This window comes from Mauremys reevesii, linkage group 7 (assembly GCF_016161935.1).
Source record: "Mauremys reevesii isolate NIE-2019 linkage group 7, ASM1616193v1, whole genome shotgun sequence".
Classification (NCBI taxonomy): domain Eukaryota; kingdom Metazoa; phylum Chordata; order Testudines; family Geoemydidae; genus Mauremys; species Mauremys reevesii.
The window spans coordinates 74,111,409-74,137,660 of record NC_052629.1 but is presented as its reverse complement, the minus strand read 5'-3'; the positions used below and the strand labels follow the sequence as shown (position 1 = coordinate 74,137,660).

Genomic DNA, 26,252 nt, shown 5'->3' with positions numbered 1-26,252 from the left:
CTGGCACAAACAGGACAACACGAGTGCTTTCACTTAAAGCTAAACTTTACTTAGTGTCAAGCACTTACACACGTCCACAACAGGTTAGTAAAACACCCCCAACCCTTGATAATTACCAAAGCTGAGTGTGGCTCTTGAGTGACACAGCGGCAGGCTTCTGGTGGCCAAGTCTTCCGTCTGCTGGTGGAGACCGCAAGATGTATCTGGAGAGAGAGTCCAAACGAGTCCAACTACCTCAAACTTTTCCCCTTATTTATACATTAGTAATAGAATGACATGTCCCTTAAAGACAACTTGTTAAGTAAGCAGTTTCAATGGTCAAGCAAGAGGTTCCTTCTGATTATTGATTAACCAGGTGTGGGTTTTTTCAGAGTTTGCAGCGTCGAGGCCCCAATAGACATTTCTGGGGCACATCCTGCTCTTCTAAAATGCATGTATCAGCAACTTCAACACAATTCTTATCAGGAAGGACGCAGGGTCAAGCTGCCCTTTCTGTGGCACCCAAAACCTCCTCCCCTCCTGCCTTGGTTAAGCTAAAGTCTGCTGACTAGGGCCTGGTCTACACTACGCGTTAATACCGAATTTAGCAGCGTTAAACTGATTTAACCCTGCATCTGTCCGCACAACGAAGCCCTTTATATCGATATAAAGGGCTCTTAAAACCGATTTCTGTACTCCTCCCTGACGAGGGGAGTAGCGCTGAAATCGGTATTGCCATGTCGGATTAGGGTTAATGTGGCCGCAATTCGACAGTATTGGCCTCCGGGCGGTATCCCACAGTGCACCATTGTGACCACTCTGGAAAGCAATCTGAACTCGGATGCACTGGCCAGGTAGACAGGAAAAGCCCTGCGAACTTTTGAATTTCATTTCCTGCTTGCCCAGCGTGGAGCGCTGATCAGCACGCGTTGCCCATGCAGTCCCAAATCCAAAAAGAGCTCCAGCATGGACCGTACGGGAGATACTGGATCTGATCGCTGTATGGGGAGACAAATCTGTTCTATCAGAGCTCCGTTCCAGAAGACAAAATACCAAAACATTTGAAAAAATCTCCAGTCCCTGTTGAGGCCACTGCAGGGACTCAACACAGTGCTGTGTGACAACCGTAACGGAAAGCCAAAGAATCAAACTAGACGCTCATGGAGAGACTCGAGCTATCCCACAGTTCCTGCAGTCTCCGAAAAGCATTTGCATTCTTGACTGAGCTCCCAATGCCTGAAGGGTCAAAAACATTGTCGCCAGTGGTTCAGGGAATATGTCGTCAATTTACCCCCCCCCCCCCCCAAAGAAAAGGGAAAAAAATAGTTTCTCGCCTCTTTTCAGTGTCACCGTATGTCTACTGGATGCTGCTGGTAGATGGGGTGCTGCAGCTCTAAATAGCAGCATCCTCTCCCCTTCCCGGTGGCAGATGGTATGGTACAAAATGACTGATAGCTGTCCTCGTCGTCATCCTGTGAGTGCTCCTGGCTGGCCTTGGTGAGGTCGGCCAGGGGCACCTGGGGAAAAATGGGAATGACTCCCGGTCATTTCCTTCTTTAAGCTTTGTGTCCTGGAGATTCAGTCCTGGCAGATGGTGCAATAGAGCTGGTAACCGTCTTCATCATAGCAGCTGGAGGCTGCCTCCCCCTCATTTTATCTCACTAAAAAGTCAGTGTTTCTTATTCCTGCATTCTTTATTACTTCATCACACAAATGAGGGGATAACTGCCACGGTAGCCCAGGAGGGGTGTGGGAGGAGGGAAGCAACGGGTGGGGTTGTTGCAGGGGCACCCTCTAGAATGGCATGCAGCTCATCATTTCTGCGGGATATCTGGGGCTCTGACCTGGAGCGGCTGTGCTCTCTGGTTCTCTAGTAGACTTGCCCCATATTCTAGGCAGGACTGACTCTATTTTTAGACAAAACATAAAGAAGGGAATGACCTGGGAAGTCATTCCCATTTTTGTCCATGCACCCCCGGCCGACCTCAGCGAGACCAGCCAGGAGCACCCATGACAGCAGCAGATGGTACAATATGACTGGTAACCGTCATTGCCAATTTCCAAAGCAGCAGACGGTGCAATAGGGCTGGTAACTGTCTCTGCTATCTTGCAAAGGCAAACGAATGCTGCTGTGTAGCACTGCAGTACCGCGTCTGTCAGCAGCATCCAGTACACATACGGTGACAGTGAAAAAAGGCTAAATGGGCTCCATGGTTACCATGCTATGGTGTCTGCCAGGGCAATCCAGAGAAAAAGGGCACGAAATGATTGTCTGCCGTTGCTTTCACGGAGGAAGGATTGAGTGACGACATTTACCCAGAATCACCCGCGACACTGTTTTTGCTCCATCATGCATTGTGATCTCAACCCAGAATTCCAATGGGCGGGGGAGACTGCGGGAACTATGGGATAGCTATGGGATAGCTACCCACAATGCAACGCTCTGGAAATTGACGCTAGCCTCGGTACATGGACGCATACCGCCGAATTAATGTGCTTAGTGTGGCCGCATGCACTCAACTTTATACAATCTGTTTTAAAAAAACCGATTTATGTAAAATTGGAGTAATCCCGTAGTGTAGACATACCCTAGGCTGCTTTTAGCAATAAGACATAGTGGTTTCAGGCACTTATTGGTTTGCCAAAATCTCCCCATTCACAGCTACGTTATTCATGTAGCTGAAGTAGCGTAACTTAGGTCAACTTACTGCAGTAGCATAGACATAGCCTTGGATTCACCAAGCCAACAACAAAACAACTTCTACATACCTTACTGGTTACCCAGAAGCCAAAAATACAGGTCCCTTAAAACAATCCAGCCTTGGGCTCCCACCCAGACAGCCAAGTCAAATATGATGAGGATTACTGAAAATCTTGTTCATCATATAAAAAGTTCTACCAATCCCAAAGGATTGGACACATTACTCACCAAGTCAATGAATATTTCAGATCTTACCCAAATACATGCTTACAGCCAATTTTTATTAACTAAACTAAAATTTATTAAAAAAGAAAAGAGACAAAGTATTGGTTAAAAGATCATTATACATACAGACTTGAATTAAATTCTTAGGTCAGTTTCATAGTAGAGATGGTGCGCTTTAGAGTTGCAAAGAGTTCTTTCAGAATTAGTTCCATATATCAGGGTGATTCAGACTGGAGCTGGAGACCTCAGTCTTATGACTCAAACTTCCCCTGTCGAAGCTTAAGCAGATCTGAGATAACAGGATCAGGGCCCTAGAGTTCTTTTATAGATCTCTGGCAGGCTATTGACATCCTCTTGACAGCAGGTATTCCTTGGGTGAACAATAGATGATCATTGTGGCTTTGAAGTAAGATCTTCTGTTTCCTAAGCACCACTAGTAATTAGCTGCCTGGATAAGCATAAGGCAACTGCCCATCTTCCACCATTTACAGGTAGTTTACTACATACTTCAAAGAGAAATAAAGACAAGGATATTACTACATTTGCAGTTCATCTAAATGTTAACATCTCCTTTTGATCTCTGAATTAACATAATACAGTGACAGACAGGAACCGTTTGGTTACATAGTCAACCTCTAACAATATACACCTCTACCCCAATATAAGGCGACCCGACATAACACGGATTCGGATATAACGTGGTAAATCAGCGCTCCGGGGAGGCGGGGCTGCGTGCTCCGGCAGATCAAAGCAAGTTCAATATAACATGGTTTAACCTATAACATGGTAAATTTTTTTGGCTCCCGAGGACAGCGTTATATCGGGGTAGAGGTGTATATGTAAACACACACAAAAATACAATCATTATCTATTAATATCTCTCTAAAGATTGAATCTGGGTTAATTAGCCTGCTAGTGCCTAACCTCTGCTGGTTTAGTGTTATACAGGCCAGACTAAATGATCTAATGGTCTCTTCTGGCTTTAAACTCTATGAATCTAGTGATAGTCCTAGGTTGCTTAAGTGTTTCCATCCTACCTCCTCTTGTATTGTTGAAAACTCTTACCTTTTAGCCGGGGTCAGACTGGGGGAAAATAGGAGCTGGTACTCTACCAACTACCCCCACAACCTCGGCTCCATCCACTAACATCCTCAGGTAATATGGTGATGGGCACAACCTCAGCACATAGAAAGAATAGAATAAAAGTGAATTTCACCTGTTAGACATTAGATAGTATATTAAAGGAGCCTTTCCTGGTGGCAATCTGTACTGGATGGGGATGGTAAAAGCGCTGACTTGCCCCCTACCTAGGGGTGAATGGCTCCAGTAGAAGTCTGATGTTCCAAGCACTGAAGGTCTTGGGTTCCAGCTCTCAGTTCAGTGGAGGGCTCTGGTCTCTTGCTGGGTGCACTGACGGTCTCTGAATTAAGTGCTGGAGGTCTCACATCCTCTGATGTGGCAGGGTGAGGGGGAGCAGAGGGTCAGGTCTCTGGACCCAAGTGTGCTTGGGTGAACTCACTGCTCTTTGGGTGCTGTGTTGATACTGTGCAGATGCTTCTTCTCTCTGTATGCAGGGAGCACAGTGGTACTCCTGAGCGGCAGTAGGCAGGCAACAGGAGCTCCTCAGACTTGCTCCTCCTGTTGCTTGCCTACAGGAAATGGTGTGTGGCACTGGCGGCTCCTGCTGATCCCTCAGTGACAACTCTGACTTCCCTTTGGTGGTTGTCAGTTCTCCCTCTGATGGCAAAGAAGCTGTCTGAGCTGAGGTTTCTATTCCATAGTGTCAGGTAGTAGCACTTCTGAATTTTAGTGCCACTGTCTCTGACTGGCCTGTGGAACTGATGAGAGGGGCAAGATAGTGGGCAGCTCAAAGAGGTGTCAGTGTGACACATGCATGCACAGTGGGCCAATCCAAGCCTTACCTTTGGGGCTGAAATTTCCAGACCTAGTCTCTGACTCGGTGACATTTTTGAGCCATGTCTGAGCTAAATTAGCTCTCTTGATTTGGAGAACAAAGAAAGTTGTAAAACTAATGATGGCCCTCAAACACATGTGGTTGATTTCCAGACGTTGCGGTAGGGCAGTTCCTGTTGTTGAAAAAACTGATGTCACAGATTCAGCAGTGGTGTAACTTGTGTATTCACTATATACTGAGTCCTGTAGATCTTAAACTGAGATAGACCAAACTGCACTGTCCCCATGGCCAGCCACCCAGGAACAGCTGCCTTCTGTCACTCATCTTCTAGGTCTTCTGCTGCCCTACCAACTGCCCTGGAATCTTCCCCTCTGGTTGACCCATCAATCTCCAGACAGGAGCTAGAAGAACCACAGTACAATCAGCCTTTGCAGGTGCCCTCTACTGACCTGTTACTGCTCAGCTGATTCACTACAGTAATATGTGACTTGCTTAGGCAATTTTAGTGCCAAAGCAGGTCAGGTATAAAGTTGAGATTAGACATAGAAATAGCTCTTGCTGAGAAGGCCTTTCAATGCTCTGATTTGGCTGAGTTAATAAAGGTTTGAAAAGCACTGAATGTGCATGCAAGATAGAGGTGTCGCAAAGATATCTGGGAGTCCTGGTAGCATAGGGCCTGAGGAGAGAGTCCACATAGCCAGACGATTCTGCTGTCAGGGTGCCAATGCCAGAGATGATGGGGCGTCCAGGATTCCCAGGTTTATGGATTTTGGGTAGCAGATAGAATACCCCTGGTCAGGGCTCTAGGGGTGTGTCTGTGTAGATTTGTTCCTGTGCTTCTTCAGGGAGTTTCTTGAGCAGATGGTGCATTTTCTTTTGGTACCCCTCAGTGGGATCAGAGGGTAATGGCCTGTAGAACGTGGTGTCAGAGAGTTGCCTTGGCAGCCTCTCATTCATACTCCAACCTATTCATGATGACTACAGCACCTCCTTTGTCAGCCTTTTTGATTATAATGTCAGAGTTGTTTCTGAGGCTGTGGATGGCGTTGTGTTCTGCATGGCGGAGGTTATGGGGCAAGTGATGCTGCTTTTCCACAATTACAGCCCGTGCATGTTGGCGGAAGCACTCTATGTAGAAGTCCAGTCTGTTGTTTTGACCGTCAGGAGGAGTCCATGCAGAATCCTTCTTCTTGTAGTGTTGGCAGGAAGGTTTCTGTGGGTTAGGCCTGAATAAAAACTGGGAGTGGCTGGGTCACAGGGTGGATAAAAATAATCTCACTTTTAACAGCAGTAGCTTCTTCTGCCGGTGTAGACAGAATATTTTCTTTCTTTGGACTAATTCATTCCAAATTGAGAAATCATTTGTGACCTGAAAAAGCAGGAAGCTTGTTTTTCTTTTCCAGATTATGAACAAACAAGAAAATGAAGGTGAAGAGATGACTGAGTTAGCTGCAGAAGCCAATATTTTAAGTTTTTCATGTTGACTTGGCTGACATAGTTGATTTAATTTTTTTGTTTTTTAATATTTCATTTATCTATTTTAGTTAAAAACAATTTTAACAAAAACCCTGATTTTTAAAAAAACTTGAATGTTTAAATTCAAAAATCCATATGCTTGTTTCATTAAAATATGTTTGCTGTTGAGGAAAAAAATCCAGAATACATAACGTTGTTGTTTTAGTTAAATAAAATAATTTAAATGTCTGTCTGGTGATGTTTTCCTCCTAATACAAATGATTAACCTGTTGAATTGGAGATAGTTCACCTCCCAATGACTTCATAAATATCTGCTTCAATTACCTTTGGTAAATGAAATAACCAAACAATCATTCATTTTCTGATATAGCTGTAAAACTAATCTGAAAAGTTTTCAAAATAAATCACTTTAAAAATGTATAGTGTGTACCTTCTACATCTGTCTCTTGAGTTGTGAAGAATATTTATTAAGGTTATAACAAGAATGCACTTTTATGTAGAAATCCATGATTAAATCGAGTCTTGTTGACTAGTGATTTAAATCAATTTGATTTAAATCAAATCCACCCTGCTGGGTCACTACAAAAAGTAATTTTTCCTATGTTGATACTCAGACCTTCTTGTCAACTGTTGGGAATGGGCCATATCCACCCTGACTGAATTGGCCTTATTAGCACTGAACCCCGACTTGTTAAGGCAAATCTCATCTTTTCGTGTGCTGTATATTTATACCTGCCTGTTTCACTCCATGCATCTGATGAAGTGGGTTATAGCCCACGAAAGCTCATGCTCAAATAAATTTGTTCGTCTCTAAAGTGCCACAAGGACTCCTAGTTGGGATGTAAGCTACTGAAATAATCACTTTTCAGAGGGGAGCTAAAATATCCTTTTGAATGTACAGTACATTATTGATTAGAAGAGAACATACCATGCAAAAGACTATGAAAATTAAAGGGATGCCGTCAACTTGAATCATAATCTATTCACAATAATGAGTTAAAAGTAGGGTTGTTAAGCGATTAAAAAAATTAATCTCGCGATTAATTGCACAATTAAATGATAATAGAATACTATTTATTTAAATATTTGTGGATATTTTCTACATTTTCATATTACATATTGATTTCAAGTGCAACACAGAATATAAAGTGTACAGTGCTCACTTTAAATTTTTTTATTACAAATATTTCAACTCTAAAAAACAAAAGAAATAGTACATTTCAATTTACCTAAAGCAAGTACTGTCGTGCAATCTCTTTATAATTAAAGTTGAATTTACAAATATAGAATTATGTACAAAAAAAACTGCATTCAAAAATAAAACAATGTAAAACTTTAGACCTTACAAGTCCACTCAGTCCTACATCAATTTGCAGGTGATAATGCTGCCCATGTCTTATTTACAGTGTCACCTGAAAGTGAGAACAGGTGTTCGCATGGCACTGTTGTAGCCGGCATTGCAAGATATTTACATGCCAGATGCGCTAAAGATTCATATGTTCCTTCATGCTTCAAACACCATTCCAGAATATATGCGTCCATGCTATCTGCTTGATAACGATCCAAAGCAGAGTGGACTGACGCATGTTCATTTTCATCATCTGAGTCAGATACCACCAGCAGAAGGTTGATTTTCTTTTTTGGTGGTTCGGGTTCTGTAATTTCTGCATCGGAGTGTTGCTCTTTTAAGACATCTGAAAGCATTCTCCAAGCCTCAGATTTTGGAAGGCACTTTGGATTCTTAAACCTTGGTCGAGTGCTGTATCTATCCTTAGAAATCTCACATTGGTACCTTCTTTGCGTTTTGTCAACTCTGCTGTGAAAGTGTTCTTAAAACAAACATGTGCTGGGTCATCATCTGAGACTGCTGTAACATGAAATACGTGGCAGAATGTGGGTACAACAGAACAGGAGACATACAATTCTCTCTCAATGAGTTCAGTCACAAATTTAATTAATGCATTTTTTTTAATGAGCATCATCAACATGGAAGCATGTCCTTTGGAATGGTGGCCAAAGCATGAAGGGGCATATGAATGTTTAGCATATCTGGCACATAAATACATTGCAACGCCGGCTACAAAAGTGCCGTGCGACTCCTGTTCTCACATTCAGGTGACATTTTAAATAAGAGAGCATTCAGCAGTATCTCCCGTAAATGTAAACAAACTTGTTTGTCTTAGCAATTGGCTGAACAAGAAGTAGGACTGAGTGGACTTGTAGGCTCTAAAGCTTTACATGGTTTTGTTTTTGAGTGCAGTTATGTAACAAAAAAATCTACATTTGTAAGTTACACTTTCATGATAAAGAGATTGCACTACAGCACTTGTGTGAGGTGAATTGAAAAATACTATTTCCTTTGTTTATCATTTTTACAGTGTAAGTATTTGTAATAAAAAATAATATAAAGTGAGCACTGTACACTTTTTGTATTCTGTGTTGTAATAGAAATCAATATATTTGAAAATGTAGAAAAACATCCAAAAACATTTAATAAATTTCAATTGGTATTCTGTTTAACAGTGCAATTAATCACCATTCATTTTTTTAAATCACAGTTAATCTTTTTTTTTAGTTAATCGCGTGAGTTAACTGCGATTAATTGACAGCCCTAGTTAAAAGTCCTTTTGGGTCCTACACCCACCCCTGATTTTACTTGCCATTTTAAAAAATGATTTTTCAGTAACATTTTCCTATTTAAGAACAAACTCTTTCTCTCTCTCCTATTGCTGTGTGAAAAACTAACAAACAGCAAGGGGAAGTGAGTGAGTGATTGTAGTGCAGAGGGCTGGGGGAAATGAGAGACTAAAACCAGCTTACAAGCTGTCAGGAACAGTATCCCTGATGATGCCACAGCACAACTGGTTGCTGAGCTCTGTGCCTTTATCCTCAGACACAACTATTTCAAATTTGATGACAATATATATCTCCAGATCAGTGGCACCGCTATGGGCACCCGCATGGCCCCACAATATGCCAATATTTTTATGGCTGACCTGGAACAACGCTTCCTCAGCTCCCGTCCACTCACGCCCCTTCTCTACCTACGCTACATTGATGACATCTTCATCATCTGGACCCATGGGAAAGAGACTCTGGAAAAATTCCACCACAATTTCAACAGCTTCCACCCCACCATCAACCTCAGCCTGGACCAATCTACACGGGAGGTCCACTTCCTAGACACTACGGTGCAAATAATTGATGGACACATTAACACCACCCTATACCGAAAACCTACCGACCGCTATGCCTACCTTCATGCCTCCAGCTTCCATCCCGGGCACACCACAAGATCCATTGTCTACAGCCAAGCACTGAGGTACAACCGCATCTGCTCTAACCCCACAGACAGAGACCAACACCTACAAAATCTCCACCAAGCATTCTCAAAACTACAGTACCCATGCGAGGAAATAAGGAGACAGATCAACAGAGCCAGACGTGTACCCAGAAGCCTCCTACTGCAAGACAAACCCAAGAAAGAAACCAACAGGACTCCACTGGCCATCACATACAGTCCCCAGCTAAAACCCCTCCAGCGCATCATCAGGGATCTACAACCCATCCTGGAGAATGATCCCACACTTTCACAGGCCTTGGGTGGCAGGCCAGTCCTCGCCCACAGACAACCTGCCAACCTGAAGCATATTCTCACCAGTAACTGCACACCGCACCATAGTAACTCTAGCTCAGGAACCAACCCATGCAACAAACCTCGATGCCAACTCTGCCCACATATCTACACCAGCAACACCATCACAGGACCTAACCAGATCAGCCACACCATCACCGGTTCATTCACCTGCACGTCCACCAATGTAATATATGCCATCATATGCCAGCAATGCCCCTCTGCTATGTACATCGGCCAAACTGGACAGTCTCTAAGGAAAAGGATAAATGGACACAAATCAGATATTAGGAATGGCAATATACAAAAACCTGTAGGAGAACACTTCAACCTCCCTGGCCACACAATAGCAGATCTTAAGGTGGCCATCCTGCAGCAAAAAAACTTCAGGACCAGACTTCAAAGAGAAACTGCTGAGCTCCAGTTCATCTGCAAATTTGACACCATCAGCTCAGGATTAAACAAAGACTGTGAATGGCTTGCCAATTACAGAACCAGTTTCTCCTCCCTTGGTTTTCACACCTCAACTGCTAGAACAGGGCCTCATCCTCCCTGATTGAACTAACCTCGTTATCTCTAGCTTGCTTCTTGCTTGCATATATAAACCTGCCCCTGGAAATTTCCACCACTTGCATCTGAAGAAGTGGGTATTCACCCACGAAAGCTCATGCTGCAGAACGTCTGTTAGTCTATAAGGTGCCACAGGATTCTTTGTTGCAAAGTGAAATAATAGAGAAAAATACTACATAGATTCATAGATTTCAAGGTCAGAAGGGATCATTGTGAGCAACTAGTCCAGTGGTTCTCAACCTTTCCAGACTACTGTACCCCTTTCGGGAGTCTGATTAGTCTTGCATACCCACAAGTTTCACCTCACTTAAAAACTACTTGCTTACAAAATCTGACAGGAAAATACAAAAGTGTTACAGAACACTATTAATGAAACATTACATACGTTCTCATTATTACCATATGATTATAAAATAAATCAAGTGGAATATAAATATTGTACTTACATTTCAGTGTATAGTATATAGAGTAGTATAAACAAGTAATTCTGTATAAAATTTTAGTTTGTACTGACTTTGCTAGTGCTTTTTATGTAGCCTGTTGTAAAACTAGGCAAATATCGAGATGAGTTGATGTACCCCCTGGGGTATGTGTACCCATGATTGAGAACCACTGATCTAGTCTGACCTGCATAACATAGGCCATAGAACTTCCCCAGAATAATTGCTACAGCATATTGTTTAGAAAAACATCCATCGTTTCTTCTGATAGCTACATCAATACCTAAAATTAGTGTATTTGTGACAATGATAGGTAAAATGCATGCAAAATAGGGATGTAAATAGCGTTTAGAAAAAGTAACTGTTTAAACTATTAAAATTGTATCGGTTAAATGTTTAACTGTTCACAACAGAGGTGCTGCAACTAGGGTTGCTGCATTACCCCCACATTCTATGCCAGGCTCCACTGTTGGCCCTGCGTCCGGGGTCCCGGCTGCCGGATCCAGCCTCAGCCCCCTTACTATTTACTGAATATATTACTGGTAAGACTGATGCTTATCTGTTAATCGGTTACCATTTTACATGCCTAATTCAAAAAGTATTTTTTTTACCTATGTCCCTTTTTTATATACTTACCTTTACACAAAATAAATTTTTTTTTACATATAATAGAGAGTAATGCTAGACATGTGTCTGAAAGATATAGAAACAAAGTATCTCTCTCTCTCCTAGGTACTTACAATGTGCCCATAATCGTAGTAAGTGATGGTAGCTATATTATTTGAGAAATCTAATGTGATGATGTAATTGAAGATTGTATCATGATGGGTGCGCACCCAAGGGAACAGAGTGATGGTTGCATGTTCAGCCTTGGCTTTGGGATTTCCTGACATTTGACTGTTCAACATTACAAGTGTACGCAGTTTGTGTTTTTTTTTTTGGATACTCCAGTTAACTCACCATTTAATTCAACTGGCAGCTGAAAGAAATGCAGAAACTCACAGCCTGGTGTTCTGATAAACTGCATTTTAGAAAAAGTGACACACCATGCTATTTAAATGTAACTGGAACTCCTTGATCTCAGTCTGCATTGAAGAGGGGTTTGTGCAAAGAATAATGCTCATTAAACAGATCTCTCTTGTTTCCTTTGAATGGGCAGTCTGCATTCCTGGAGCACTTTTCCTTCACTATATCCTCTCCTCTATTCACTTTAGATTTGTTTACAAATTTTAAAGTAAAAACTGATCTCTGCCTAATTGCTAATTGTTTTTTTAATATTATTCTAGGATACAACAAAGATTTTGTTGCCATGGTTTCAAAACGAAAGTTGTCCAAATCTGATGCTTGTGGGGAAAGTCCGATTGCAGAATTACCACGTATGTGTAGCAAACTCCTCTTATTTGAAGTGAAATTCCTTTGGTAGAGGGCAACAGCTCACAGGCAGGGTGCATACCAGTTTTCCAGTAAAGTTACGGGTTGTGCAGAATGGCCCTGCAGAATATAAAATGGTAACATTTGATGAGCCACAATACAATGCAAAATAACAAAATCAAGGGTGTTACCAGGTCTGAAAAATCTGATTGCCTCCTTTCTTCCATCTCTGCATTTATCTCTCTCTGGACTGAGGGGAGCAAGCCTCAATGCCATTAGAGTGAAGTAGTAAGCCCCTCCTCACCCCCAAAATAAGCCCATTCTACTAAAATCACAGATTTAAAAAAACCCAGCCACTTCTCTGCTGAATGGGGGAAAGAAAAAGCAACTTCATTTCCACTCTAGTAAATATGCAAGGTGCTAAGATATCCCAGTGATAGACATGGTAGAAGAACTGAGAGAGAGAGTAAGCTCTTCAGGGCAGGGATGTGCCTCCTGTAGATGCCTGTAAATAAAGGACCTAGCATAATAACTAAGGCATTGCATGATTCATAGCTTGTGTCAGCCAAGCTTGTTGTACAGCTTAGGGGCGCCTTGCTTTCCTCTATTCCCCCCCCCCGCCCCCCAAGTTCCCTGTGTGACACCCTCCCATCCCTTCTATTACACTGGGACTCTCTTCAACTCCCCTCTATCTCCCTCCCGCTAGGGGTTCTGTGTGCTGCATGGTTCCATCTCTTCCATATCAGAGTTCCCCATTGTCCCCACATGCCAGTGGCTCGGTTCCCCCCCATTTCCACTCCCCTCACCATGCCTCCTCTCCCGCCCCCACATTCTAGGGGCTCTGTGTGCCTCCCCTTCCCCCATACCAGGATTCCCCGATCTTCCTCCCCACTGGGGTTCTCTGTGCCCCCATTCCTTCCTCCTCCATTACTGGGTCCCCCATTCTCCCCACCATGGCAGGGTGGGAAGAATGTACTCCTAGTCCCCATCCCCCCATACAAGGGTCCCCCAATCTCCCTCCCCACCAGGAGTTCTGTGTGCCCCATTCCCCTCACCCCATTTCCACCTTCTCTCTCATGCCTGTGTGGCCCCCACTTCCCTTATTCCAGAGTCTCCCATTCTCCCGCCGCATGCCAGTCTCTGTGTGCACTCCTATTCCCACTTTGCCCATTATTCCCCAGTCTGTCTTCCCCACCATACTAGGATCCCCCATTTTCTCTCACACCAGGAGTTCTGTGTACTCTCCCTTTCCGCCTCCTCCCATTCCAATGTCACCCATGTCCATTCTCTGTGGCAGGAGTTCTGTGCCCCTTCCTCCTTCCCTCCATGGCAGGGCCTCTGGGTGAATCCTTATTACTCCAATTTTCCCCTTTTCCCTCATGCTAGGGGCTTTGGGTGTCCCCTTTCTCCTCTCCCTCTCCCAGCATCCCCCATTCTCTCCCCCTCCCCCCCGCCAATGGATGTGTTCATGTCCCTTTCCATTCCCCCTTCCCCCCAATTACTCTTCTTTCTGTCTGGGAGCCAAGGTGGGTGAGGTAATATCTTTTATGGGACAAACTTCTGTAGGTGAGAGAGACAAGCTTTCCAGCTTACACAAGTCATGCAGGGTGCCAACATGTTAGACTCTATTGGGAGGATGGGCAGAGCTGAGATGGGGTATTGTTTTGCTGGAAGGCATTAATGAGTGCCATCAGCTTGTTGTTTGATAGCCTCAAGCACCTCTGCAATTGTTTATGTCTGTGCTAAAGAGCTAGCAGGTGCTTCATGTGTTCCCCATTCCTCCCAATTTAATAAGCATTGATGAGTTAGAATTGATTGAATGTGTATTCAAAAGTGATTGCCTTATAGACAGATTTCAGAGGGGTCACAGTGGCTCCCTTGGGACTGTCACCTGGTGTGCTGAAACTACCTCTGAGCCTGTTTTCCCTGCCAGCTTGGGACTTCAGAACCCTGTTTTGTTGAGCCAGACACGCAAGCCAGCTGCAGACCCAGGGTCTGAACCACGCCTCCAAAGCTGCAGACTTAACTGAAAACAGCTTAGCAGGTCACCTCTTTCCAGCACCCAGACACCCAGCTCCCAATGGGATTCAAACCCCCAAATAAATCCATTTTACTCTGTATAAAGCTTATACAGGGTAAACTCATAAATTGTCCACCCTCTATAACACTGATAGAGATGCACAGCTGTTTGCCTCACAGACAGACAGAGAAATGCCATCAAGTTGAGTGCAAAGTCTTCCAAGCTCAGCCAGTAATTTGTTAATGGTGACAGTGGCTTTAAAGAAAATCTTGGTATTAAACCAGATGCTTTAGGTCATGAACAGGCCACCAGCTGGGGCTAGTAAGAGATTTCCCCTTATGCTATGGTAATGCACACCTAGGTGTTTTATATCTTCCTCCTAAATGTCTGCTATTGATCACAGTAGGGAGGGATAGCTCAGTGGTTTGAGCATTGGCCTGCTAAACCCAGGGTTGTGAGTTCAATCCTTGAGGAGGCCACTTAGGGATCTGGGGCAAAAATTGGTCCTGCTAGTGAAGGCAGGGGGGCTGGACTTGATGATCGTTCAAGGTCCCTTCCAGTTCTAGGAGATTGGTATATCTCCAATTATTACCTATATTTATTACCTATTACTGTCTGAGACAGCAGCAGAGTGGATAGACCACTCGTCTGACCCTCAAAGGTAATGCCTCTCTTCACAGAATATCTTAAGGTATGGCTTATTTTGAGTTAGTGAATTCTCTTAAGGAACCCCACTCCTTATTGCATCTGTTTAACCTACAATAATAAGCCTTGCTTTTTCAGAAACAAAGAAGTCTCGGATCTCTTGCAAGGAGAAGACCTCTGCCGAAGATGGAGTGGTGGAGAATGATAACGTCTTTGTACAGCTCATCAAAACAGCAGGAATTTCTTTGAATGCTGGGGAGAGACAGAATGACATAGGTATGGATTTAGCACTCTGTGCTGTGTTTGTGGCTGTGAATGTATATATCTATCCAAAAAGCAAGATTAAAAGGAGTTTAGGGTGGCAGAATAAAGCACTCAACTCAGGAAGCGCCAAAGTTAAAGTCAACCTCCTGCGTGCTATTGAATTACATGATTTCTGCCATATTCAATATGTAAGATGGACAATGTGCAGTGAATGAGGCAGCTGTTAAACCTTTATTTTGATCTCCATTGTTCAGTGAGTAAATCCTTACTTGCCTTATTTGCTGCACACTGCTTCCACTCTTCTGAGGTATACATACATGGGCCGTGCTGGGAGAATACTGGAAGATGGTAAGTGTACAGATGGGGATTGAATGAGATCAGGCTCTGGGAGTTGCTGTAATGTTTTCTCCTATTTCCTTATTAACTCATTATAGAAAATGGGTGAAGTAGGGATTTTATTTTTAAATATTACAGGGTTTAGCTGCAAAGGCAGGAGCGCTAAAGTGAGAGAGCTTCAAATGAAAACCACCATTCCCAGCTCAAGCACAGCTGTCAGCAGTTCTGAAGAAGTGGTTGCATTATTTTGAATCAACCACTTTGTTGTTTTTGGACTTAGCAGAAGCTTCATTGCCACATGGGGATCCCAAGTCAAGTTTCTCATTCAGTACTTTGTGTCTGGAGCATTGCAGGCTTAACATCCTCATGATGCATATTTTAATATTCTCACAGTGGCTCCCTTTTACTGGCTACTGGACGAACTAAAGTGATTCTGGCAGAGACTTGCTGCTTCTCTTTAGAGTGGCTGGAACAGTAGAAATGCAGGGTGTGCTTGTGGGGACAGAGCAGTCTGATATTGCTGGAGGGCTGCTGTTGTATCTTGTTGGGCTAAATGGTCTTTCTTTAGTAGTATAGGAGTTAGGGATTTTGAGCTGGAGGGGAAAGATCTTAATCATGCTGTATTCATTAGGATACAAGGAAAACCATGGGATCCCTTCCCTGCTGCTTGGTTCCCCAGTTTGTGTTCTTGAATGGGCTGGCAGGGTCCCCATACTAGGAGTGAGCTATACAGTTGACTGCAAGACTGGGGAGGCTGCACATTGGTTATTCTTTAAATTTCATCAGAGCCGCTTCAGTTTTGCCATGATGGAGGGAACGTGAGTAATAGCATCTGTCAGGCTTTTGTTAACTGGGCAATCTAGATGAAGTGAACTTGTAAACTCCAGTGGGTAGCTGCTTGTAATCTGCAAAGCAACTTGTATTTGTTGCTGAAATACTGTGAAGTTTGCATGACTAAAATGTATGACTAACATGTATGTTGCATGACTAAAATGATTTACTCTTGACTTTCTCCTTAGCCGTGGATCAAGCAACCTTCCAGAAGAAACTCTGCCAGATCTTGAGGAAGCATCCTTTCTACCCACGTGTATGTAGCTGATACCACAAATTTCATCAGAAGCCAGTGTTTAAAATCTGTGTGCTACTTGGCTGTATGGCTGCTCCCTATGCTAATAGGCTATTAACATACGCTAATTGCTGCTGCACACCCAAAATTGGCAGTGCAGAATGTGTCAAGTAAAAGAGGTATGCAAATATAGCCAATTCAAGTAGTGTCCTAATGGCCCCAACCCTCTTCTGCCACCTTCCTGAGAACAAATAGGTGCAATATTGCTGCTTGTTCTTGGGCTCATTCTTCTCAGATGCCTGTCTGTCCCCCTCTCACCAATCCCCCAAATTGTGCTCAACTCTTTCCCCTCTCCCCTTGGCTCCCATCACCCTTCCTGCTCTGGTTCCATCTTTTTTGAGCTATCACGTCTGACTCACCAGCCACTAATAGATTGATTGGAGGCAATCTGCACTTGCACCTGTCAAACCTCATCTGGCTTCTATGCTGCTAAAGTGGCCTTGAACAATTCCAGGACAAAGCATTGCACATTTGTGTCCATGGCCATGACCCCTATTCTGCCTATCTTGGCCTCCTCCTCATGCATGCACTGCCACAAAATGTGACTTGGGAGAGAACTGAAATCCAAAGGATGCAAGAGACAAAGACACACGCAAAGGGAGGAGGGCAAGCTTACCTTTTGAATGGAAAATTGTCAGTTCAATGTTCTGTAAGTAATTGGCCTGTTAGGTGCCAGTAATAGAATGGTCACTCTTTGTTTAAGTGTGTTCATATATGCCAGGGTTTTCCCGTCCCTTCCTCTCTTCCCTTGTCCCCACCTCAAACAGCCAGACCAAATATGAAACTCCTGAGGCTACTTGTTTCAATATCACAACTATTTTTGGACATTGTTGTTGCTGTATTGGACACCATGCTCTCAGCTGCACTGGGAGAAGTCACAGCTGGGACTCAGCCCTTTTCAAGCAGATGAAGGGAGTTTGAACCTGTCACCTTAGAGTGAGTTTGTAGAGTAACCAGCATCTCATTTTCAGGCTGTTTAGATCAGAGTACAGTAGAACCTTGATTTTACCAACACCAGTCTCACAAATGACCAGTTATATGATCCATTTTTCGAGATAGGAAAAAAAATCTTATAATGAAAGTGATGCTGAGGAAGAACAGGTAACATCTCTTTATATTCTGAGGCCTTTAGTGCTTTTGAAAGAGCTTTTCAGCAGCTTAAAGGACAAGCAGAAAGTGATGCAGTGCACCATACTGCACCAGACATACAGCAATTTTGAGATTTTCAGTTTTAACAACTTTTTGATTTTTATGAACTCCTCAATTCCCAATTAGTTTGTAATGTAGGTTTTATGCTGTATCTCTAAGATGCCCATTGTGTTGCTTCCCCTCTAGTTTATCTCTGCCTGCAGCGTCCTGTCCATCTGGGTGCTCCTTGGCTATCTTAGCACAGAGCTCCTCTTCCCCCTCATCCTTTGCACAAATAGCCCATCCTAAAGGAAAGTTGGTGATCAGGGTTCCTACTAAGTCAGTGGCTGACTTTTCCCTTTTTCTCTGCAGGTTGTGCAGGAGTTTGTCAGTGGCTTGGAGACTCACATTAAGGACAGAGACCAGTTCAGGAACTGCCTTCTGCCTTGTGCTCCAGTGCGAGGCGAGGGTACGAGGTCAGAGAAAATGCATTTCTTCTCCCTGCCCCTAGGAGTTAGTCTCTGCTTGAACAATGCAAAATTGATTGTGGGGAGAAGGGTTTATTCTTTTAAACCAGACGTACTTTCATAGATAGAAGGGTTTATTCTGTTAAGCCAGCCATTCTGTTAAGCCAAGTGTACTTTCATAGATTCTTAGTTTGATTCCCCTGCTCTCATTGAGCTAGCATGAGCATAAATAGTAGTGTAGCCTGGTAGCAAGGGTAGTGGCAGTGGAGGCACAGCTTAGCCATGCCAAGTATGTATCCACCAGTTCCAGGTAGGTTTGTACTCAGAATGGCTAAGCCATGCCTCTGCTGCCGCTGCCCCAGCTACCACTGCTGTACTGCTATTTATACTTCCACTAGCTTGATGAGAGCTAGCACAAGTACGTGTGCACGAGCAGGGAATCACATACTTAGCACTTAATATAGACAGCCAGAGATTCCAAGGCCAGAAGAGACCACTGTGATCATCTAGTCTGCCATCCTGTATAACTCAGGCCAGAGACCTGCCCCAAAATAGCTCCTAGAGCAGATATTTTAGAAGAACATCCAACCTTGATTTAAAAATTGCCATGACCCTTGGTAAATTGTTCTAATGGTTAATTATTAGCACTGTTTATTTTCATTTCCAGTCTTAAATTGTCTAGCTTCAACTTCCAGCCATTGGATTTTGTTACACTTTCTCTCTGCTAGATTGAAGAGCCTTTTATCAAATATTTGTTCCCCATGTAGGTACTTATAGATTGAGATCACGTCTCCCCTTAACCTTCTCTTTGTTAAGCTAAATAGATTGAGCTCCTTGAGTCTACCACTATCAGGCACGTTTTCTAATCCTTTAATTGTTCTTATGGCTTTTTTTGAATCTTTTCCAATTTATGAATTTATGCTCAATGACAGGATCTATCCCTCAGGCAAAGGAATGGCTAGACAGGGGAATGGCACTTAAATAACAGTAAAGGTGTTAAAGGTGCAGCATCTTTGAACATACTAGTTGTCTAGGTGGTGACTTGGGCCACAAGCAATTACTTTTGGAGTGGTACAGTACCTTTTCTTGGTCCTCCCTGATTATACTCCAGGAACCGTGGTGTACTATTGGGTGGACCCTGCTCCTGCCCGGAGGGGCTTAAAATGCTGCCTGACAGCGCTTGAGAGGCGTGGCTCTGGAAGCTGGGCTGATCAAAGAAGTGGCTGCAGCTGGGGCCACGCCCCAAACTGAAGCCCTGGGGCTTATAAGAGGCAGGGAAGCCAGAGCACAGACAGTCTCTCTCTGCTTCCAGAGAGAGATGGGCCTGGCTGCTTAGGGCTTGAGACTAGATACCTGAGTGAAGCAGGGCTGGGGGACAGGCTAAGGAGCTAGGGAAGCTCCAGCCTGGAAAGCCCCAGGCTGCGGCCTAGCAAAGGGCCAAAGGTACTGGGAGTTGCAGAGGGCAGCCCAGGGGTAGGACAAAGCAGCAGGTCCAAACCCCTATTGCCTGTGATGAGTGGGCTGATACTGCAGTCTGCCCCAGGGTGTGGGGCTAGACCATGACTGTCAGTGGCCACTACTGAGGCAAAGTGGGGATAGTAGGGTGGGGGTTCCCCTGGGAGGGGGAGACCCAATTATAGTTAAAGGGGCACCGGGTCCAGGGAGGGACACGGGGCCTGCGAACAGGGGGATCACCAGCCTGCCGAGGGCGCTCCAGGGCTGGACTGAGTGAAATTCCGAGACCAACCAGCAGGAGGCGCGGCAGGGGTGAGTACCGCCCGTTTACACGTGGTAAGAGCAGACACTGGGGAGTTAGCAGTAGGGGTAACACTGGGGACAGCAAGTTTCAGAGTCTGACAGAAAATCCACAAGACTTGGTGGAGATCATCTGCTTAAATAGTGTCTTCAGGAAATCTAGGAAAACCCCAAAGGCTCAGCTCTCCCAGCCAAAGCTCCTTCTAGAGCTTGAGCTGGAAATGAGCAAGGCTGTTTTATAATTTAAATGAACTATTGTTTATGCCTCTAAAATTTCCCCTGGCTATTCCCCAAAACAACTGAGCCTAGTCGAGAGAAACTTCTTTATGGTACCACTATCTCGGGAATCCCTCTCAAATTTCCAGCTTCCAGTGTAAGACAGGTTTTGGTCTTTCTGAGGCACCCTTCTAGTAAGTTCTTTTGACTGTGGTCAGGCAAAGAGTTCCCTTTTCGAGCTTTGCAGTTGAGTTTTCAGCTGTTGCTATTGCTCCAACTCAGATTTTTCCCACAGCTCTGCTAGGACTGAAGAAATGTGTAGCTTGTATCATCTTTCTCTCCCGAAGGTATCTAATCAGTTTCTGAGCCCCCAGATTTGTTAGTAGAATTCAGTTCACCTCTCTTTTCATTCTCTAGTTTGTCCACTTGCTTCCACATGGACGTGCTAGTATGGTAGATCAGTAGAGGCTTTGGCAGAGTTGCTGGTGCCAGGGCATAGCATGATACCTCCAACAAAGCCAGTTCTTCCCATACAGAGGGTGATCTCAGTGCAAAGATGACTCTCAGGGTACATCTACATTGTGATTAAAAAACCCACTGCACTGAGTCTCTGAGCCCGGGTCAGCTGATGCAGGTTCATGGGGCTCAGGTTGCGGGACTAAAAATTGCAGTCTAGACACTTGACCTTGGCCTGGAGCCTGGGCTCTGAGACCTTCCTCCCTCACAGGGTCTAAATAACAATAGTTAAAAATAGTTAAAATTGAAAGGGTGTTAAATCTGACTGCATCTAGTGCCTAACCACAAATTTTTATAAACACTTCTAAAGGACCCTAAGCTTTAGAGGGTCTAGAAATGCAGAGTTATATTTGATATACAGCTATTTCCCCACTGCCATATTCAGCAAGATTCAGAGTTAAATCCACAAGTACCACCAGCACCCTGACCAGGTTCCCTCTTTGACTGCGGGGTTGTTTTTGATAGGAAAAGGATATTGCTGTCATTTTAAGTAGATGTTCTTTTTAATCTCTGCTGGACAAAAGCAACGTGCTCACATCATGCATTTTCCTAACAATAACATTTTTTTTGGGGCAGAAATTTGGTTCATTCATACTGTGAAAGCCTTATTAAACTACTGCTTGGAATTGAGACTTTACAGGTAAGGACACTTTAACATATTCTTCTTTTCAGTTGTGACAATGTATTTGGGGACATCTAATGCTTACGAAAGTAGATGACTGATAGAGCTGGTCACACTGCAGACAAGTACTAATATGCACAAATCTGCTGATGCTCCTCAGTGCAGACTAGCTCCCCTGCTTTTCCAGTCCTGAGCTTTACAACACAGCTCTACCGGTTTAAAGGGAAGGGTCAGAGAAGTGAGGGATGTGACTAGGGAAAAGAATCAGTGGAGGGTGCAGGAAGGCAAGAGAAGAGGATTGATAAGGACATGAAGGACTGCCCCAAGGTCCGTATTCCAGGCTTCAGCCTTTACTCTCTAATCTTGAGACCTGCTGATCTATTGCTGCTCTAGCCATGGGCCCTGTCACTCCATGCTGGGGACGTGGGGCTGGCGAGAATCCTACCATGCAGTCGCCCAGATGGAACTTACGGTCTTTTGTGGGGAGGTTCAGCTCCCCCATTGGAGAAGCAGGGAAGGTTTCTGTAAAAGAATTCTCTTCTCTCTATCAAGGTACTTCTATGGCCCCCATTGTCACAGTTTTGAAAGCCTCACAAGGGATTGTCTTTGTGAGAGCTGTAAATGAGCTGCCCCGACCAAAGCTTCTGGAACCCCTAGGAATATTATATGTACAATGCCCAAAACCAAGCCAGGTGCTTACAAATGTACCCTTCAATCTTTATTTAGTAATAACATGTACATTAAGAGCAAAGAATCCCATACCCATGTAACATCTGTTAAATCCCTTAATTACTTGGTTCTAGCAAAATGTATTTAAACTTCAGGAGAGTGCTCATGTTGTGTCACTGCCTTGGGGCAGTTTGCTCCCTCCTCCACAGTTGGCTAGCTGTGCTGGCTGGTATGGAAGGGAGGTAGGACCATGTTCCTGTCTCTTTTCTGCTCCCTCTACTGTAGCTAGTTCCCTGGAGGCACTAGGAGGAAGCAATTGCTATGTTTGGGGAGTACAAGGACTATGATTATGCCTAGTCCTTGTGCAAAGCATATTGGATTGGAAGGCTCTGTGAGTCCTCCTCCACTACCTTGTGTACCCTTGCAAGAGCATGCCAGTCTTATTTGCAGCGTACTGCATGCTTATACTCTTCCGACTAGCTGGCAGTCATTACCATTCAGTTTTCTGATTTACTTTCCTGGCACATGTCCCATGAACAAAGCTATACAAATGAAGCACAGTGTATTGTGACAATACTTCATGTTAACAGAGCCTTTCCTTGCAAGGCACTTTGTTAATCATATGTGCACTTCAACAGTCTCTCTGAGGCAGAGGGCAGTAGCTGCCTTGCTACAGGCTGCTGCACCTGTGAGCAGGGCTTATCAGGAGCCAGGAGGGAAAATGTTTCTCGTTTTTTAATCCTCTTGTAATTCAAACATTTTAATGATGATTATTTTAAATAAATTTTGAAAAATCCTGTTTGGGCAGAGGCCAAGTAGGGAACATTAGAGCCACAAAGGGAAGTGTTTTGTATAGGAAGTGTGTGTGAAAGTAGGGAGTTAAAATAGAAACTTTTTTCAGCCTTACCGTAGTGGTTGTTTATGATGCCTCCAGGAGAGGTTTCGTAATGGAGTCTGGGGAAGGGAGTGTGGCTTCACATGCATTTTTACAATTATTTTATTTTATTTCTAATTTTCATTGCCACTCCTGAATTATTTGGCTTGATTCTTTAAACCTAGCAAGCAAGTGGCCCTGTTCATGTGTCTTTGTTCCTGTAGGTGAGAGGTGACTAGGCTCCACAGTCTCTGTGACTCTGGTCTAGGGGTTCACCTAACTACTAAGGTTTTCCACTTTGCGGGAATCTTCCTCTGGTTTGCACGCTGTGTGTGTTCTGTCTGTGCTCATGAGAGGAGAATTCCAATGAGCAAAGTTTCTTGTTCATGCTTTTGGGTCCCTTATACTCTGTGTACATGCAGTGCCTAAGGCACTGGGCCCAGAGCTGAATGGGGCCTCTGAGCACGAGCACAGTCTTAAAAAAAAAAAAAAAAAAAAAAAAATCAGCAGCATAATACTGCCTTTTTCCTTTTCTGTTTTAGCCTGCTGTTATAACATTGTTATTGGAGAAGCTCCCTGAGTTCTTTTTTGACACGTGAGTGTCTTAATATCTTCTCTCTGACCTGAATTGAAACCTTGTCTGTTGAGCGTGATCCCAGGTGTTTGCTTTTAATCAATGACTAAAGTTTAACCAAAATGACCTTATTTACATATATGGGAAAACGCTGAATCTGAGGAAGGGAGAGTGCAATGTACTATACAGTACTCAGCGCTCAAGATAATTGGGCAGCATATAGCACAGGACAAGCCTAAAGATGGGGAATTCCCCCTGATGTGGTGTGCATTCACTGGCTATTGGTGCTTACATTGGGTATATTGCCCAGTACAAGACTAAAGGCAGAGGCATTATGGGAGTGGAATTAAAAGGTGTCCCAGCAGAGTCCGGAGTACAACAATGACTTTTAGATCTGAAAGAACTGAGATCCCTTTCAGCAATTCACCTCAAAAACTCCAAATTCCCCTGTACTGTGCGACTCAGGAACTCCACAGCAAAGACTCCCCACTCTTACATAGCTCAGGAGTATGCTGCTCAGCATGTAATTTTTTACAACAATGTGATTTTAATTTTCAGGTTTCCTTTTTTTCTTATTTCACACTCCTGGAAAAACAAAAACAAAACTACAAACGGCCCCCCTCCCAGCACCAACCACAACTAGAAAATTCCCCTTCAAAAATGTAGTTAAACTTATATTTAAAGTTGCTCTCATACAAGCTACAAAACAAGGTAGAGAGAAAGTTTTTTAAAATATGCAAATGATCAGTTAAACTAAATTATATTAATATTCCATTAACATTTATTAATGAAAATATTAATGTAAAATTTTTCTTACACATGTTTACAATATCCTTAATTCTGACCTGCAATACATACTTACAAACTCTGTTAATGTTTACATGGGCTAAACATATTTATTGCTAGCCTGGATTCTGCAGTAGTGTGGGCAGAGCTTTAGAACTCTCTTCATTAATCCAGTTTTGAAGCTATTTATGACATTTGTGGATAGAGGAGGCCTGAAGCTAAGTCACACTGAGTGCTCATTTGCATGCCAGAATGCTTGTGGTGTTGAGGCTCGATCTCGGGTGACACACTGATAACCGCTGGTTTCTGGATGCTTAAGAAGTCAGAACTGTGAATGGTTCGCCCTACTTTGTACTGAAATCTGCAGTGGTTGTAAATGAAATTTTGCAGGTAGCTAATCCATGAGGGCCTGCTAATCTCCATAGTTTTGAAAAATATTTAGCAGAAATTCCTTTACTAACTGAGAGCTAGCAGTGAGAGGCTCTGCTGCAGTTTTGCATTTTGTACGGTTGCACTTTTCTCTCCCCATACCCTTTATTTTGGTAAATACATGATCTTTCTCTTTCTAGCTGAATTTGCCTTGCATACTTTCATTCAGTCCATGGGCACCACATCATTACTAGTTTAATATTTAAAACAAAAACCAATTCCTCTAGCTGAATGCTATTGTTTCAAAGTCTAGCACCATGGTGGGTAACCATGTATCAGGAAAATAATGAATCTGGAGAAAAATGGACAGTCATTCTACATTGTTTCCAGCTTTGGCTTCTCTAACAGTCTTGCTTAACAGTGAGACTAGTGTTGGCTCTGCCAGTAGGATAACTTCAACTGACTTGTATTTCACTTGTTCTGATGTTTCAGTGTTGGCACTTTTGGAACCAATTTCCCCCGGCTTATTGTCAATCAGTTTAAATGGCTTGACAAAATACTTGACAGCAAGGTAAGTACTAATGGTGCAGTCAGCAATATGTTTTCTTCATTTAGTTCTTTGAGCATCCTCAGATGGGATGAGAGAACTATTTTGCTTGTCGGAGATAACAAGCGCATACTGAAAAAGTATGGGAGAGGTCAAGCAACCAAAACATATTGAAAACCTAGGGCTTTCTTTTTTAATACTATATTCAAACGATTTATGACAATAGCCATTATGAATCTTAGGATTTGACCTGCAGATCTTAATATGTGGGCTGATAGAAATTTTGATGATAATGATAGCATGTGGAATAGCATGTGTCCCTCCCAAAGCAGAGGGCCAAAGGAGAATCTAGGGAATAAAGAGGACTGGACAAAAAGTCTAGTCCATAAAGTTAGGACAGTTAGGTGTAGGGAAATGCCCTGTAAATTATATTTGGTTTCTTAGCTGAATCTTTATGAAGTTTCAGATGTACAATATATAAAGTTCCAATCTATTAAAGTTTGTTCTCCAGTACTAATTTATTTATCCAAGTGCTTGACATCTTGTTCTTGTAAAGCATAATGTCATGATGCACTGTCCCAGTATGAAGATGTGTTAACCCCACAGATGTTGGGGAAATTTTTAATACCTCGCATGTGTAAGTTGTGGAATGCAGAACAGCCCCATCTAATACAAATCATAAACATTTGAATGGCTGAGAACACTAGATATAGAAGAGATGAGGATTTAAGTGAGGGTTAAAGTGATTTCAGTGCGTCTGCATCTATATTAGGTGTTTGCCCTGATTTAACCAGATTAAAGACAGTTTAGTTCAGGGGTAGGTAACCTATGGCACGCATGCCAAAGACGGCATGCAAGCTGATTTTTCAGTGGCACTCACACTGCCTGGGTCCTGGCCACTGGTCTGGGGGTCTCTGCATTTTAATTTAATTTTAAATGAAGCTTCTTAAACATTTTTAAAACCTTATTTACTTTACATACAACAATAGTTTAGTTATTTATTATAGACATATAGAAAGAGATCTTC

At 43.3% G+C, this 26,252-nt stretch overlaps 1 protein-coding gene across 6 annotated transcripts in view; it reads left to right on the top strand.

Moving 5' to 3' along the window:
- Nucleotides 1–26,252, top strand: part of FANCD2 (FA complementation group D2) — a 225,425-nt gene that overhangs the window by 23,314 nt on the left and 175,859 nt on the right. For 5 of the 6 annotated variants that reach the window (XM_039546174.1, XM_039546175.1, XM_039546177.1 and 2 more), the window contains exons 2-8: nt 12,227–12,316; nt 15,115–15,252; nt 16,596–16,663; nt 18,203–18,306; nt 21,361–21,424; nt 23,492–23,544; nt 25,171–25,249. In XM_039546174.1, coding sequence (XP_039402108.1) covers nt 12,227–12,316; nt 15,115–15,252; nt 16,596–16,663; nt 18,203–18,306; nt 21,361–21,424; nt 23,492–23,544; nt 25,171–25,249 — 596 coding nt within the window. Of the gene's footprint in view, nt 1–11,679; nt 11,699–12,226; nt 12,317–15,114; nt 15,253–16,595; nt 16,664–18,202; nt 18,307–21,360; nt 21,425–23,491; nt 23,545–25,170; nt 25,250–26,252 lie in introns of those variants that run through there. The other variant, XM_039546176.1, reaches the window with a different exon arrangement.